The 13896-nt window shown below is 46.6% G+C and overlaps 1 protein-coding gene across 1 annotated transcript in view; it reads left to right on the forward strand.

Annotated features, from left to right (window-relative positions):
- The window catches only part of LOC308483363 (espin-like), a 116953-nt gene extending 105660 nt beyond the window's left edge, over nt 1-11293 (forward strand). Inside the window, exons 12-14 of the mRNA XM_081017153.1 lie at nt 7938-8017; nt 9177-9188; nt 10307-11293. Coding sequence (XP_080873279.1) covers nt 7938-8017; nt 9177-9188; nt 10307-10454 — 240 coding nt within the window. The 3' untranslated portion in view covers nt 10455-11293. The remainder of the gene's footprint in view (nt 1-7937; nt 8018-9176; nt 9189-10306) is intronic.
- The last annotated feature ends 2603 nt before the right edge of the window (nt 11294-13896 follow it).

Below are 13896 nucleotides of genomic sequence, written 5' to 3' on the forward strand. Positions count from 1 at the left end.
GCCATCAGGCAGAGCCAGGTGCAAATATACTCTTAGAATTAAGGAACGGGATATCCTTGAGCATGGATTTCAGTACTGGAACACACAGTCTTCCGGTCACACAACACCCCTGATTCTCTCCATCTCCCTCCAAAAAGCGTTCTTCATCTCAGCAGCCTAATTTAGTATAAATTTGCTATTATCGAACATCTGGGAGTCAGAGTCCTTGCTGATCTCCTGCAAATCACTTAGAGACCTACCTTTAGATCTCAAATCTACTACCTGCCCTAAGCAACCTATTCTCCATCTGCACTGTACATTTGAAGCAGTAGTGCTTTAAACAGCCATGGCTTCCCCCAGAGTATCTTGGGAACTGTAGTTTCTGAGGGTGCTGAGAGATGTTAGGAGAACCCTGTTCACCCAGAGTTCCCTAAGGAGAGCGCTTGATTGTTAAGCCACTCTACGGGAGTCTCCTCACGACTCTCAGCACCCTTCGCAAGTTACAATTCTCGGGATTCTTTGGCGGAAGCCAAGACTGCTTAAAATGGTGTGAGACCGCTTTAAATGCATGGTGCAGATGGGGCCCTAGCCTGAGCCTGGCTCTTGCTCTCACTCCACGAGAAGAAGGAAAAGCAACTCTCGAGTAGCATGTTTTATTCGACATGCTTCAAACATTGCAGGCTGTACCGTTCGCAATGTTTTCATTATTCAGTTAGCAATAGTGTGATTGTTTGTTTTAAAGTAAGTAGCATTCGTTGCGGGGAGGTGTGTGATGCGGATCAGGAGGGGGCCTTTAACCCTTTGCCTCCAACCACGGTCCCAATCCAAATCGGACCTTCCCGCAGCTATTTCCATTCTTTTTTAAAAATAAAAAATAAAAATACCCACAGCCACATGCACAAATAACATCGCATCTGTTTGGCTGTCTGTGGTTTGTAGCACAGTAGCAGCAGATCGCTCTCAGCCCTTGAAATCGCCTGGAAACAGGGTCCTAGAATTTTCAGCCGCATCCCCCCCCCCCCATCATTGAGTGTGCGGTGGTGTTCTCATTTTCCCCGCAGGAATTTATTTATGTCTCAGAGGACATCTCAAATAATAAAATCATCACTCGGGGAAGTTTGGGCAAACGAAACACGAACAGATGCATCAACCTCTCGTTCTGCTTGCGTGATCTTTGAGCTGTGTAATTTTGACTTGTGGCAGAAGTGGGATCTTCTGATTAGCTCAGTGTGTTGATCTACAAATGTTCCATTCCACCACCACCACCCCTGCTTGTCTCTGTTAGCTCCAGCTAGTGCAATAGGGGGGAAACAGGGGGGTTGAGTGGGGGGCATGTGTGGAGAGATTTTAGGATTAGTGTGCCTGTTGTTCATGGGTGGGGGGGGTCAGTGTTGTTTTCTCTGATGCTGAAGTTAAGAAATAAAGTTCTCTCTTGCATGGAAGGAATTGATATTTATTCTGGTTGGCGGAAGACTTGCTCAGGCCATGTGCTGGATCTTTGTACGTGCTTGTTTAAAATATCTAAATATTCCCTGCCTCTCTACAGGAGTCCAGGCCTCACAAGAAATTGAAATTAATTCATAGCAAGCATCATCAGTGTCTCCACATTTTAAAAAAATGAGTTAAAAGTGCAGAATCCAGATTTCTGCCAATAACAACAATGACAGCAACTCTCCTGGACTGGTCCAAAGATCCATTTAGTTCAGCCTTCCGCAGCCTAGTGCTCTCCAGATGTTTTTAGCACAGCTGTGCTGACTGGAACTGCAGTGCAAAGCATTTAGGGGGGCAGGCAGGTTTATTTTATTGAGATTTATTTATTGCATTTATATCGCAGCTTTGTCTCCAAGAAGCTCAAGATGGCATAGATGGTTATCCCCTTCCTCATTTAAATCCTCACAACAGCCCTGTGAGGTAGGTTAGGCTGAGAGGCAGTGACTGGCCCAGGGTCAACCTTCATCATGGCCGAGTGGGGATTTGAACTCTGTTCTCTCCCAGGTCCTAGGACCTCTCTGGAGGAGGACTGTTCAAGTACAGTGGCACCTTGGTTCTCAAACGTAATCCGAAGTCCGTTCCAAAACCAAAGCGTTCCAAAACCAAGGTGCACTTTCCCACAGAAAGTAATGCAAAATGGATTAATACATTCCAGACTTTTAAAAACAATCCCTAAAACAGTGATTTAACATGAATTTTACTATCTAACGAGACCATCCATAAAATGAAAGCAATAAACAATGTACTGCAGTCACACAATCAATCAATCAGTTGCTGAACTGGGTTCCACACAGTCACAAAAACAAACTAAAAAGAGCCGTAAAAGAAAAACGCAAAATAAATAGCAAAAACAGACAGACCTCAGCGTAACACTCAAAACGGAAGTGTGGCACTCAAATCAGAAGCGTAACACTCAAAATGGAGCATGTTCAGCTTCCAAAAAAAGTCCGCAAACCAGAACACTTACTTCCGGGTTTGCAGTGTTTGGGTTCCAAGTTGTTTGAGTACCAAGGCATTTGAGAACCAAGGTACCCCTGTATGGATGAGAGACCTTACCCATGCAGTACAGTGATGAAAGGAGAGCAGAAAGTATAAGGCAATTACTTGGATAGAATGCAACAGAGATGAGATCCAGATCACCTAAATATCTATTTTACCAGTGCCATGTAATGGTGATGGTGGTCTCCCCACACCCTTTCTATAGTTTCTTCATGCCTTCCACTAAGGGAAAAGCAGACACATATATTTAATCCCAGATCTCTTTGATCCTAGTCTAGTTTGGTCCTAACTGAACCACCTTCTGCCTGTCCCCAGTTGTCTGCTGTGAAACGCAACTAGTTAGTAACACAAGCCTCTCCTGAGACATAAGTGATTTCTCTCCATGTTTTGCAGGGGAATCCCTGCATGCAGAAAACTAGCAATTCAAGGGCTAGAACCCTGAATGCTTAGCTTTCAGCAGGGAGAGAGTTTTGTTCTGCCTAAACCTCTCGTCTTGAATCTGCAGCACAGATACTACTGCAGAGGGAAGAGATGACTTTGCATGCAGAAAAACCCATAATTGCTAAGAAAGTGTGAATCTGCCTCACTCAAATATGCAGAAAGAAGCACTGGCTGGATTTGATCCCAAGGCCACATAGAGATGAGGGAGAAGTTCGCATTCGCCTCATTGGCCCTTCCTGAAATGATGCACCTGCTGAAATGTGCCCATTTTTCCAGATATGCACAAAGTCGCAGTGCAGTTCTCCCAGTCATGCAAACAAAAAAAAGATGCATATGCTGGGGGGGGGGGAGTTGTGTGCACAAAAATTAATAGGTTAATGAAAGCTACACACAAAAATGCATTTTTTGAGAGAAAATTGCTTTGCAAACATGTATAAAGAGAAACCTGCGCTCAAATGCTGATGAGGACATTGAAAATAAAACAAATCCCAAATTGATGTAGAAATACGAAGAACTGAACTTAAGATTTTTTTTGGGGGGGGGAGTTAGAGAGAAACTGAAATTGACCTATTTGCACATTCCTCCAAGGCTGTTGAGTCCACTAGCTCTTGCTGGTTTCTGCTCCTACTGATCTGCCATTGTCCAGCCCAGAGTGCATTGCCTGGAAAGAATGCCCTCCTGGATAGGAACATAGAACACTGCCTTCTACTACGTTGATTTGTCAAGCTCAGTCTTGCCTACTCTGCCTGAAAGGGCCTCTGCAGGCAGCCTTCCCCTGACCGGTGGCCCTACAGATATTTCTGAATTCCCATCAGTCCCTGCTGCGGTCTGGGATATGGGGAAGTAGAGAACAACTTCTGGAGCAGGCACCGAATTGGGAGAATTTGGTTGGTGTTCTGAACCACAGGCCCAAAGGAGGGCTTGTGGTTGGGTGCAGGGATACTAAAGAAGGATGGCCAAAACACCATAGTGATCAGTTCTAGTGCTTTGTTAAAGGAAGCCATAGACTTACAGCAAATCAGCTTGCCAGGTCTCCCGGCATTAAGAGACATAGGATAGACTCCACAGCAAGGAGATGGGTTGCCTGTCCCAGGTCTGTAAAGCCTGGGAGACCTTGCTGGCAGACCCTCGGCAAGTGTCCCTATTTTCCAGGGACAGTCCCAGATTTACAAAGCTGTCCTGGTTTCTTATTTGATCCCAGAATGTCCAGCTTTTCCTTAGGATGCCCCTATTTTCATCGGAGAAATGTTGGAGGGTATGGGGTTATGCGACCTCCCCAAGCCAATGAGATAAGTAACTATGCTACCGTTAGAAGACATCTGAAGGCAGCCCTGTATAGGGAACTTTAAAAAAAAAGTTTAATGTTTTACAATGTTTTTATACATGTTGGAAGCCTCCCAGAGTGGCTGGGGTATAAATAATAAAATTATTATTTTACTATTATGGAATAGTAATTAAGGTAAAGGGACCCCTGAACCATTAGGTCCAGTCGTGGCCGACTCTGGGGTTGCGGCGCTCATCTCGCTCTATCAGCCAAGGGAGCCGGCGTACAACTTCAGGGTCATGTGGCCAGCATGACTAAGCCACTTCTGGCGAACCAGAGCAGCGCACGGAAACGCCGTTTACCTTCCCGCCGGAGCGGTACCTATTTATCTACTTGCACTGTGTGCTTTTGAACTGCTAGGCTGGCAGGAGCAGGGACCGAGCAATGGGAGCTCACCCCACCACGGGGATTTGAACCGCCGACCTTCTGATCGGCAAGCCCAAGGCTCTGTGGTTTAACCCACAGGGCCACCCGCGTCCCTTTATGGAATTATGGAATAGGGTGTCCCTAATTTCATCAGAGAAATGTTGGAGGGTCTGTGATGGTTTTGGACTCCTTCTTTGGTAGCCCTGCACCCAACCACAAGCCTTCCTTTGGGCCTGCGTTTCAGAACAGTTACCCATGTGAGAAAAGGATGCTGGACTAGGATGGGCCAGATCCAGCAGAGCTCTTCTTCTGTCCAGGGTTCCAGACAGGAGCCTTTCCCAGGGAAGCTGGACTCTTCAGTGTGCCAAGCATGTCCTCTGTCGCTTCCCTGGAAATGCTCTGTAAGAGTAGCCTCTCCCCCCCGTCCCAGCCCCTCCAAGCAACACTGGCCTCGGCTGCCCCCTGGACTTGCAACTTTACCAGCCAATCCTGGCTCTGTACCTGAGTCCAGCCATAGCCTCGCACGACCTCCAGTTCCTACACACGTATAAGCCCCTTTATCCTCTCAGCAGTAAATCTCCCAGGAATTTAGGTCCCACCTCTGTGTGGGGGCCGAGCGCTAAACCCCCTCGTGCTCGCTGGGCTCTTCCACCTAAGCGGCTTGCCCTGGTGGGATTCCTGATCCATCTCCATCTTCTGCTCTTTTGCTGTGGTCCTATTACCACAATCCCTGACCCCACTGTCAAAACTGTTCTCCAAACTCATCTTAACTGGTCTCTTACTCTTTCTTCACATCCACCCATGCCCAAAAAACCAAACACCCTGTACTACTGTAGAGGATCTGCTGTTCTCAGAGAATCATGTTGTTTTAAGGCAGCTAAGAAATGACAACTTGTAGTGTCGGGAGGGAAAAAGCTTGGGTGTGATTCCTGTTCTCTAGAAAGGTACATCACTCCTTCCCACTTACACACACATATCCCATTTCACCCTAGACCTCTTGACAATCCCCACTCGCCTTCCCCTAGTTATTGAGGGCTGAACAACACTACACCAGCACAGAATATTGTCGAAAAAGGCTGAGAAACTAGGGGTGATTTTTAAGGGGGAAAGGGCATTTGGAACGGGTCTCAGTCCGTAAAGGACTTTGGGCACAGGCCCAGAACTAAGAGTAGGGGTGGGGATTTGCATGTAAAAGCCTAATTCGCCCTTTCTGAAACACAGCCATTCTTTGAAATTCTCACCTCTGAATTTTGCAATGCATTTCTCCAGCCAAGTAATGTGTGCAAAATTGCACATGCTAGGGTAGGTTATATAACAATGCATAGCTAGATAGAGAAAAGAACTTTAAAAAAATGCATGGTATTGGGAGGAATTACTTCTCCAAAATGTGTATATTAGGCCAAGTTGTACACAAACAAATTGTATATTAGGAGGAATTCGCACTAAAATGTTCATGAGTTTTCATGAGGGTTAAACGGGGGCGGGTGAATCACAAACTGACTGAACTTCAGATTAGAAAAAATGAGAAACTAAGAGAAACCAAGATTTGCCTATCCTGACCCATGACACAAATTTGCATAACATTTGCCTATGCTGATTTATATGTGCAGATGCAAATTTTGTCCAAGTTTTAGAGGGGTGCCTGCCTTGTAGACAAAGGATTTTATTTTATTTTTTAAAAGCTTTCTAAAAGAAGAAGGACCAAGGGTTCCCTTGGGTACCATCTAGAGGGAATATTTCTTTCATTGACTAGCCCAGGCTTCCTCAAACTCAGCCCTCCAGCTGTTTTTGGCCTACAAATCCCATGATTCCTAGCTAGCACGACCAGTGGTCAGGGATGATGGGAACTGTAGTCTCAAAACATCTAGAGGGCCAAGGTTGAGGAAGCCTGGACTAGCCATACCCACAGAATGGAACCAAATCTGGCACTTTTTAAGAGAGCATAGAATTCCATAGTCACCTGCACCTGCCCCAGTCAAATGGAGTGCAAAGCCTCCAAATATTTTTTAAAACAAAAACAACAGAGGGTTTACAAGACTGGGAGGTGGAGGCGTGGATAAGCAGTCGACATTCCAGGCACTGTGCTGACCATAGAGCAGCTCACACCCTTAACAGCAAATTCAGCCTGATTCCTTCCATTTGTTGGATTAAAAAGTGATGTTTTTCTACAGGGACGTCTAATGCTTTCTGGTGGTTCTCTCACTGTGGGAAAGCATGCAAAGGCAGAGTTACCTGGCTGGCGGATTCCCCACTGTGAAATCTTCCTGGAAAGGCTGCCATGCCTACAGCAGCCCCCCCCCCCCCCCAAGGGGAAGTTGCTCTGGCCAACTTATCCTGGAGAAATTATTTCAGTGTGCAAACCGCTTTACAAATAAGATCCGTGCACAAAGTTCCAGCAGCAAGGAGGTTTTGCGGTGTGGAGAGATGGGCAAAAAACCCTGTCTAGATCCTTATTGAACTTTCCCCCACCTACCTCCTTTCTGAGATTCCTTTCCAGTTCCGGTGGCCCTGAGTTTAGCCACAAACGTGCCAGAATGCGGGAAGTGTTGGCAACTGGGCAGAGAAGTCCAAGGCACAGCTAACACGTTCCAGATCTCTGGCAGAACTTGGCAGAGTTCTGTTCTAAGGCGTCTCCACTTAATTGCACCAAAGTGAAGTCCAGTGGCATCTCCAAAGCAGCAGCAAGGCATAGAATTCCCTTTCCCAGCCTGAGCTGGTTTTCTGAGTGCGGGTGTGTGTGTATGTGTTATGCTTTCACCTTTCTTCTTTGCTACCTAGTAGAGAGGTTAACAGCCAGATTTGTTCTGCAGCCTCAAGAGAGCTTCCTAATCAACAGAAAAGTTGATCAAAACAAATGGATCTTCAGTGCTTTTTCTACCCTAACCCGCAAGCCCATTCCATGGTTTCTGTAGCAGATATTCAAGGGGAGAGGGTCTGCATGCTGTAGTTAAGTATGTCTATCTCCCTGTTGGGTGCCAGATATCAGCACCCAGAGCATATATCCGTTGGAGAATGGGTGGCAAAGGGGTTCACCTTTTTTCCCATTGCCATAAAAGCAGTTTCTTATGTCCTGCTTCCCCCACCAATCCCTGCTTTCCCCTGTAAGTGCTCCAGGACAAATTCAGCTTCCATGTCCCCTTCCTCCTTTCTGGGGCCACAAAACTCTTCCAGCCAGGCTTGGAGCTGTGGAACGGATGCACCTGCCTTCTCTGCTCTCTCTCTCTCTCTCTCTCTCTCTCTCTCTCTCTCTCTCTCTGGCCTCCGTTTCCCTTTCTTCCAGCCCTTCTCGCAGGCTTGAGCAGAAGGAAAACCCTCAGCCGCTTCTTTTGCCTTGCAGGAGCGAGAGGAAGAGGCTCGACTGGCCACCATGCCCGCCTGGCGGAGGGATATCCTGCGCAAGAAGATGGAGGAGGAAAGGTGAGCGCAGGCTCCGGGGGGAGGAAATGCAGCTCAAGGGATGCTGTCGACAAAGGGCATCCTTTATTGATTGCAAATGTATGCCGCCTTTTCCTCCAAGGAGCTCAAGGTGGCGCACAAGGTTCTCCCCTTCCCCATTTAATCCCCACAACAACCCTGTGAGGTAGGCTAGCCTGAGAGGCAGGGACTGCACCCCACCCCCAAGTCACCCAAGTGAGCTTCGTGGCTGAGTGGGGATTCGAACCCTGGTCTCTCCCACCTCCTAGTAGTCCACCACTCTAACAGCAGCACTGAGCTAACAGCTCAGGAGTACCAATAGAGGCTGCAACCTGGCTGGACTTGCAAAATGGGGGTCAAAGATCGTATCCTATATGGGCTGTTGTTAAGGTAAAGGTCCAGTCGTGACCGACTCTGGGGTTGTGGCGCTCATCTCGCTTTAGTGGCCGAGGGACCCGGCGTATAGCTTCCGGGTCATGTGGCCAGCATGACTAAGCTGCTTCTGGCGAACCAGAGCAGTGCACGGAAACTCTGTTTACCTTCCCGCCAGAGCGGTACCTATTTATCTACTTGCACTTTGACGTGCTTTCGAGCTGCTAGGTTGGCAGGAGCAGGGACCGAGCAACGGGAGCTCACCTTGTCGCGGGGATTCAAACCACCAACCTTCTGATCAGCAAGTCCTAGGCTCTGTGGTTTAACCCACAGTGCCACCCGCGTCCCGGGCTGTTGTTAAATTGATGCTAAATTATGTCATGCCGTATTTTCAGCATGGGGCGGTTTAGCCACATTTTGGAGATGGTAGGTGGGGAAAGACAACAGGAGGGGAAGGTAGCAAGCCAGGCAAGGCCAATCCTTCCTGCAGCTTCTCACTGGCCCTATTTGTTTTTATTTATTATCCATACTGTGGGTGGAAAAAGAGGAAAGTTGGAGACGTGGGACAATAGATGGCAGCAGGCAGGTTCTCAGCCATTGGAAGGGGGTGGATTCTGTACATGCCTCTGGCATATTAACGACAACACTGCTGTGGTTTCTCTTAAAAGTGGAACAAGCCAAAAATGAAGAGATTCATCCATGCTTGTTTTTGAGTAGATGCTTATAGTATTACTCTTATAAATTTGGGATCTAACGGGTACGTTTTCTTCTTCTTCCTTTTCTTCTGCAGAGAGCAAAAGCGGTGAGTCATTACTTTCATGACTGGTTCAGAAGGGTGGCGGCTTAAGGATTGGTGAAAAAGAGGGCTCAGATTTATTTTCTTTTTCTTTTTAAAAATTATCAAAACTATTCAACATACAATATAATAAAAAAATGAACTAATTGAACTAATCTAAATAAGCAACAACAACAAGTAGAAGAAAGAAAAGAGAAAGGGGGCAATAAAATAAAATACCCTCTCCCAAAGGTAGACCTTAACCCTTGGCTCACACAAATAGGGGGGCAGACCCTCCCAGCTCCCACTTGGGAGCTTCCCTTTCTCCCCCCAGCCTCCCACCCTGGGATATCTTCCCTTCCCTGCCTCTCACACAGGGCCTTTCACCTACCAACCATCCCTGTGCATACCCTCATTAACCCGGAGAAGAGGACATCAGAAAATAAAACAAAAGCAAAAACATGGGAGATAAAAGAGAAAAAAATGGGGGGGGCAGGAAGAAAAAGATCACAAAAAATAAAGAGAGAGAGAGAGGTGACAAGGAGGACTTGTGGTTCTTCGTCTTTCAATTATGTATATAAAGGTTATTCAAAGTATCCAGGTGTATTCCAAGATAATAGCCAGCTGTTCCTCGTTCTGCTAGGCAATGTTTCCCCAAACTTCAACCCCAGACACCCCCAGTTTCATTCATTCTTCTTTCCACACAAAAAGTCCTAAAAGGGGCTCTCCAGTTCTTATTATTGCTCAGTGTCAAGAATGGTCTTCCCACAGTCTGGTATGTCGACTTTATCTGAAATAACAATTGAACACCCATTATTAGGATAATAAGCCATAGTTACTCACTTGTTCTGTATTCATTAACTTTGGGGTCTCTTGATATCCAGAAACTGGCAATTCAGAAGCATTACTGCCCTCTGGTCATGGAAGCAGAGGATAGCCATCATGGCTAGCAGCCTTTGGTCGCCTTCTTCCATGAGCTTGCCCACTCCCCTTTTAAAGCCATCCAGGTTGGTGACTGTCACTGCTTCCTGTGGGAGGGAGTTCCGCAGTTCACCTACATGCTGAATGAACAGGCATTTTAGCTTTGGTGCCTCCCAAGCCTTTGGTAACCAGCTGAGCCTCCCCTCCCTTTTCCTTCCCAACAGAAAAGAGGAAGAAAAGCTGCGGCGAGAGGAGGAAGAGAAGGAGAAAGAGCAGTCAGAAAAGCTAAGGACTCTTGGGTATGATGAATCCAAATTGGCGCCTTGGCAAAGGCAGATCATCCTCAAAAAAGGAGACATAGCAAAGCACTAGGACTCGGGCGTCCTTCAATCTGCCCACCTGCCTGGTTCCGCTGTGCTTGGAGATGCTTCCATCCTGTAGATCTCAGACCCTGTGAGCTGTTTGAGAGGAGGAGGAGGAGGAGGAGGAGGAGGGATGTTCCTACCCACCCCTACCCCACTTCCTGTTTCTGGGCTTCTCTCTCCTCTCAGCAAAACCACACACACACCTCCTTTACCTATGCCATCTCTCTCCAATTGCTCGTTCCCCCGATTCTTCTTATTCATTTTGTGCCCGTTTTCAGACCAGCCCCACCCCCACCCCCTCAATGTGAGGACAGACATAACATTCTTAAGTTTTGCTGGAAGGGATGTGAAACTGTACCCTAAAATATAATGTACCATTTTTTGTCCTGGAAAGAAAGAAAGAAAAAACCAGAACGCCCATGTACCAGTTTTCAGTGTGTCGGGAAGCACCAGGGGTGAGCACTGTGGCTAGCACCTGGGACTTCACCAACTCTGAGAAAAGTTTTGCAACTTGTTAGTATTTCTGAATTGAATTAATGTTCACAATGCCTTGTTAAGAAGCATTTGAAGCAGGGAGGTGGGTGACGTACTGAAAGGTGGGGAAGGGCGTGCATAAATTCACTTGTGTGTAAGTCAAGTTGAAGCTGATGTCACACCTTGGGGGAGTGGGAAAACTGGCTGTCCGGAGTGTTATGTCTGTCTTCACCCTAAGGCTAAGTTGAATATGAAATCTAGCCACATGGCAACCTTAGCAACTTACAACACCCTCCACCCCCACTTGGCTGGTATGATATCAACTGCTTAATGTCCAAATGTCCATCTGTGCAATAAAATAATTTCTCCAGATTCGTCCTTTGCTGCTGTCTTAGCTAACCCAAGAGGGTTGGACTAGATGACCCTCTTGGTCCCTTAACTTCTATTCCGAAAGTGGGCATGACTGAACAAGGTTCTTCATCACCCCGTCAAGCTCTTTGACCTCTTGCTCTTAACTTGCAGAAGCAAAAGAATAACCACTGAAAAAATGGATCGAGAGATTCTGCAAGCTTGCTGCATTTGCACAGTTTAAACAGGTTGCAGAATCTGGTGTTCCTTGATGCAGAAACCGGATGAAGAATGTTTTAAAGCTCTGTGTATCCTGTGCATGTTTACTTGGAAGGAATTCCCATTGTCTTTATGAGTACTTATTTTATTGGCAAAGGAGAGGGTGTTGTTTTTTTGCAAAACAGCACTCAGGCCCCCTTCTCCAGGATGGATGGGCCACAGCCCTCTTTTTATGTCTGACGTCACCCTTTCTCTGCCAAGATAATCTGTCTGCTGCAAACTGACCTGGGTAGCTTAAAGTATCATGGAGAGCAGCGTTCCTCAAGCACCCTGCCCTTTTCATAATAGAACCTTGTAGACAAAAGGTTCTGCTGGTGCACACTTTATTTTGCAAAGGGAAAAGGGCATTTCTAAATAAAAGGGTTACAGTTTGAAATGTACATCTCAGTAATTTGGATGAGTTGAAGCAAGAAGTTCCTTTAGCTGCCATATTTTCATTAAAAGCACAGCAGCTCCAGCAGCGCTCTGTAGATTTTCTTCAAACTCTTCTTTTCTATATGGCTTTGGGTCCTGTCCACCTTCGAGGCCTCTGAAGGTTGGGGATTCTTTTGATCCCAGAATGTTGACCTTATCAGCTGTTAAAAAGCAAGTCCCTCTTCGAGCTGGTCTTTCCTTCGTTTTTTCTTGCTTTTGACCTCTCCCTCAGGATGGAATCGCTTCTGCACAGACTCCCTTCTGCTTTCACTGATACAACTGCAAGAACGTTTTTATGCCATCCTGGTTGCTGAAGGGTGGCAATTAAGAGGGAGTGGACTGGGTAGATGTGTGTGCATATATGAACCAGCCAGAATTCCTCCCCATGCCCCTGTTGTGTGACTCACTTTGCCTCCACTGAATTCAATGGGACCTAGGATAACTAACCTTCTCCGGATCAGCCATCAAGGGCCTATGAACCACACACAAAACAGGCAGCTGTTATTCTGGACACAGAAGTAATATTTAATAACGTAGAGTGTATCATTCCTTTTTTTACTTTATTTCCTGAAACTGAAATAACGATGCCATGGTGGAAAGGGTTTTTGAACAGAGGGGGAATGGAAGGGAGTCGTAGGCGGAGGTGTGGAGCATTTTTTTATTATTTAACAAAATGTATATACCGCTCAATTGTTCAAAACAAAACTCTAAGCCCAGGAAGTTTAGCATTCAACCAGCACCCAACTCCAGTGTTTGCTTTGAAGGAGTGGCCATGGCAGAGAGCGCGAGAGCTGGTAGTCTCTAGTTCAAATTTGAATGACAATATTCACAACTCAGCTTGAGTGCCCCGTTGCTGCAACCAGCAGGGAATTCTGAAAATGGCCTTGGAAATGTAGCACCAGAAAAATGGCAGAGAACTGGATGTTTCATAAATAGCAATACTGCAGCATCCTGGATTTAGATGACGGCCCTCGAATCCCAATTCGCTGCTCGAGACCGGAAATTTGAAAGCTGGAGGGTCCCCAACAGCTAGCTGTCTATTCTCTTCTTTCTATGCATAAAAACACAGGAAGCCAAACCTTTGGGTCCACCTAGCTGACGGGCAGGAGTGTCTCCAGCAAGGGTCTTCCCAAAAACCCCTAGAGATGGCAGGAACGGCACCTGAGGGGGCCCCCCATGCAAAAAAGGTGCTTGAGGGTTTACCACCAGGGCATCTGGTGTGTACAAGTTGCTGAACTAGATGGGCCATTGGCCTCATCCTGAAGGCTGTACTAAAGTTCTTATGCTGAGCTCCCTCTGGCCTACAGACACATTATTTAGTCTGCAGGTAGACCACCACTTCTCTTGACAACCCTTATGAACATCACCTGAGGTCCTTTTCTGTGGGCTGGCTCAGAGAGAGTTTTAAGGCATGGCAGTGAGGAACAGGGCCTTTTCTGTGGTGACCCCCCCCACCTGCAGAATTCTTTCCCAAGTGAGCCCTGCCTGGTGCTAACACTGACATTTTCTTAGAACCTGATTAAGCCCTCATCTTCACTCGGGCATTTGATAGGATTTGGTACATGATTAAAATAGATTGCAAGACGCCTGGAGATTGCCCTGTGTTTGGCCACTTAACAAATTAAAAAACAGTGAAAGCCAATCAAATTGCAGACTTCCTGGTGTGGGAAAACTAGGAGCTCCTGGGACCATCACGTGTATCTTTCCAGGGCTCAATCAGGTTCAGAATCACGAGCCCCTGGTTGTTAAAGTGTGTTAGAATTGACATAGTGAAAACACATAAATACATTTTTCAAAACAGGCTCCTGGCACTCTTGCCAGCCATTGGGTGACCTCCTGTGAGGTCACAGAATGTTCCTGAACATTCCAACTCCTGAGTGGGGAGGCTCAGTCATGGAATGCTCAACCCTGCTGGACATTGAAGAAATCGGAAG

The sequence above is a fragment of the Podarcis pityusensis genome (genome assembly GCF_964106645.2).
Source record: "Podarcis pityusensis genome assembly, chromosome: 8".
Classification (NCBI taxonomy): Eukaryota; Metazoa; Chordata; class Lepidosauria; order Squamata; family Lacertidae; genus Podarcis; species Podarcis pityusensis.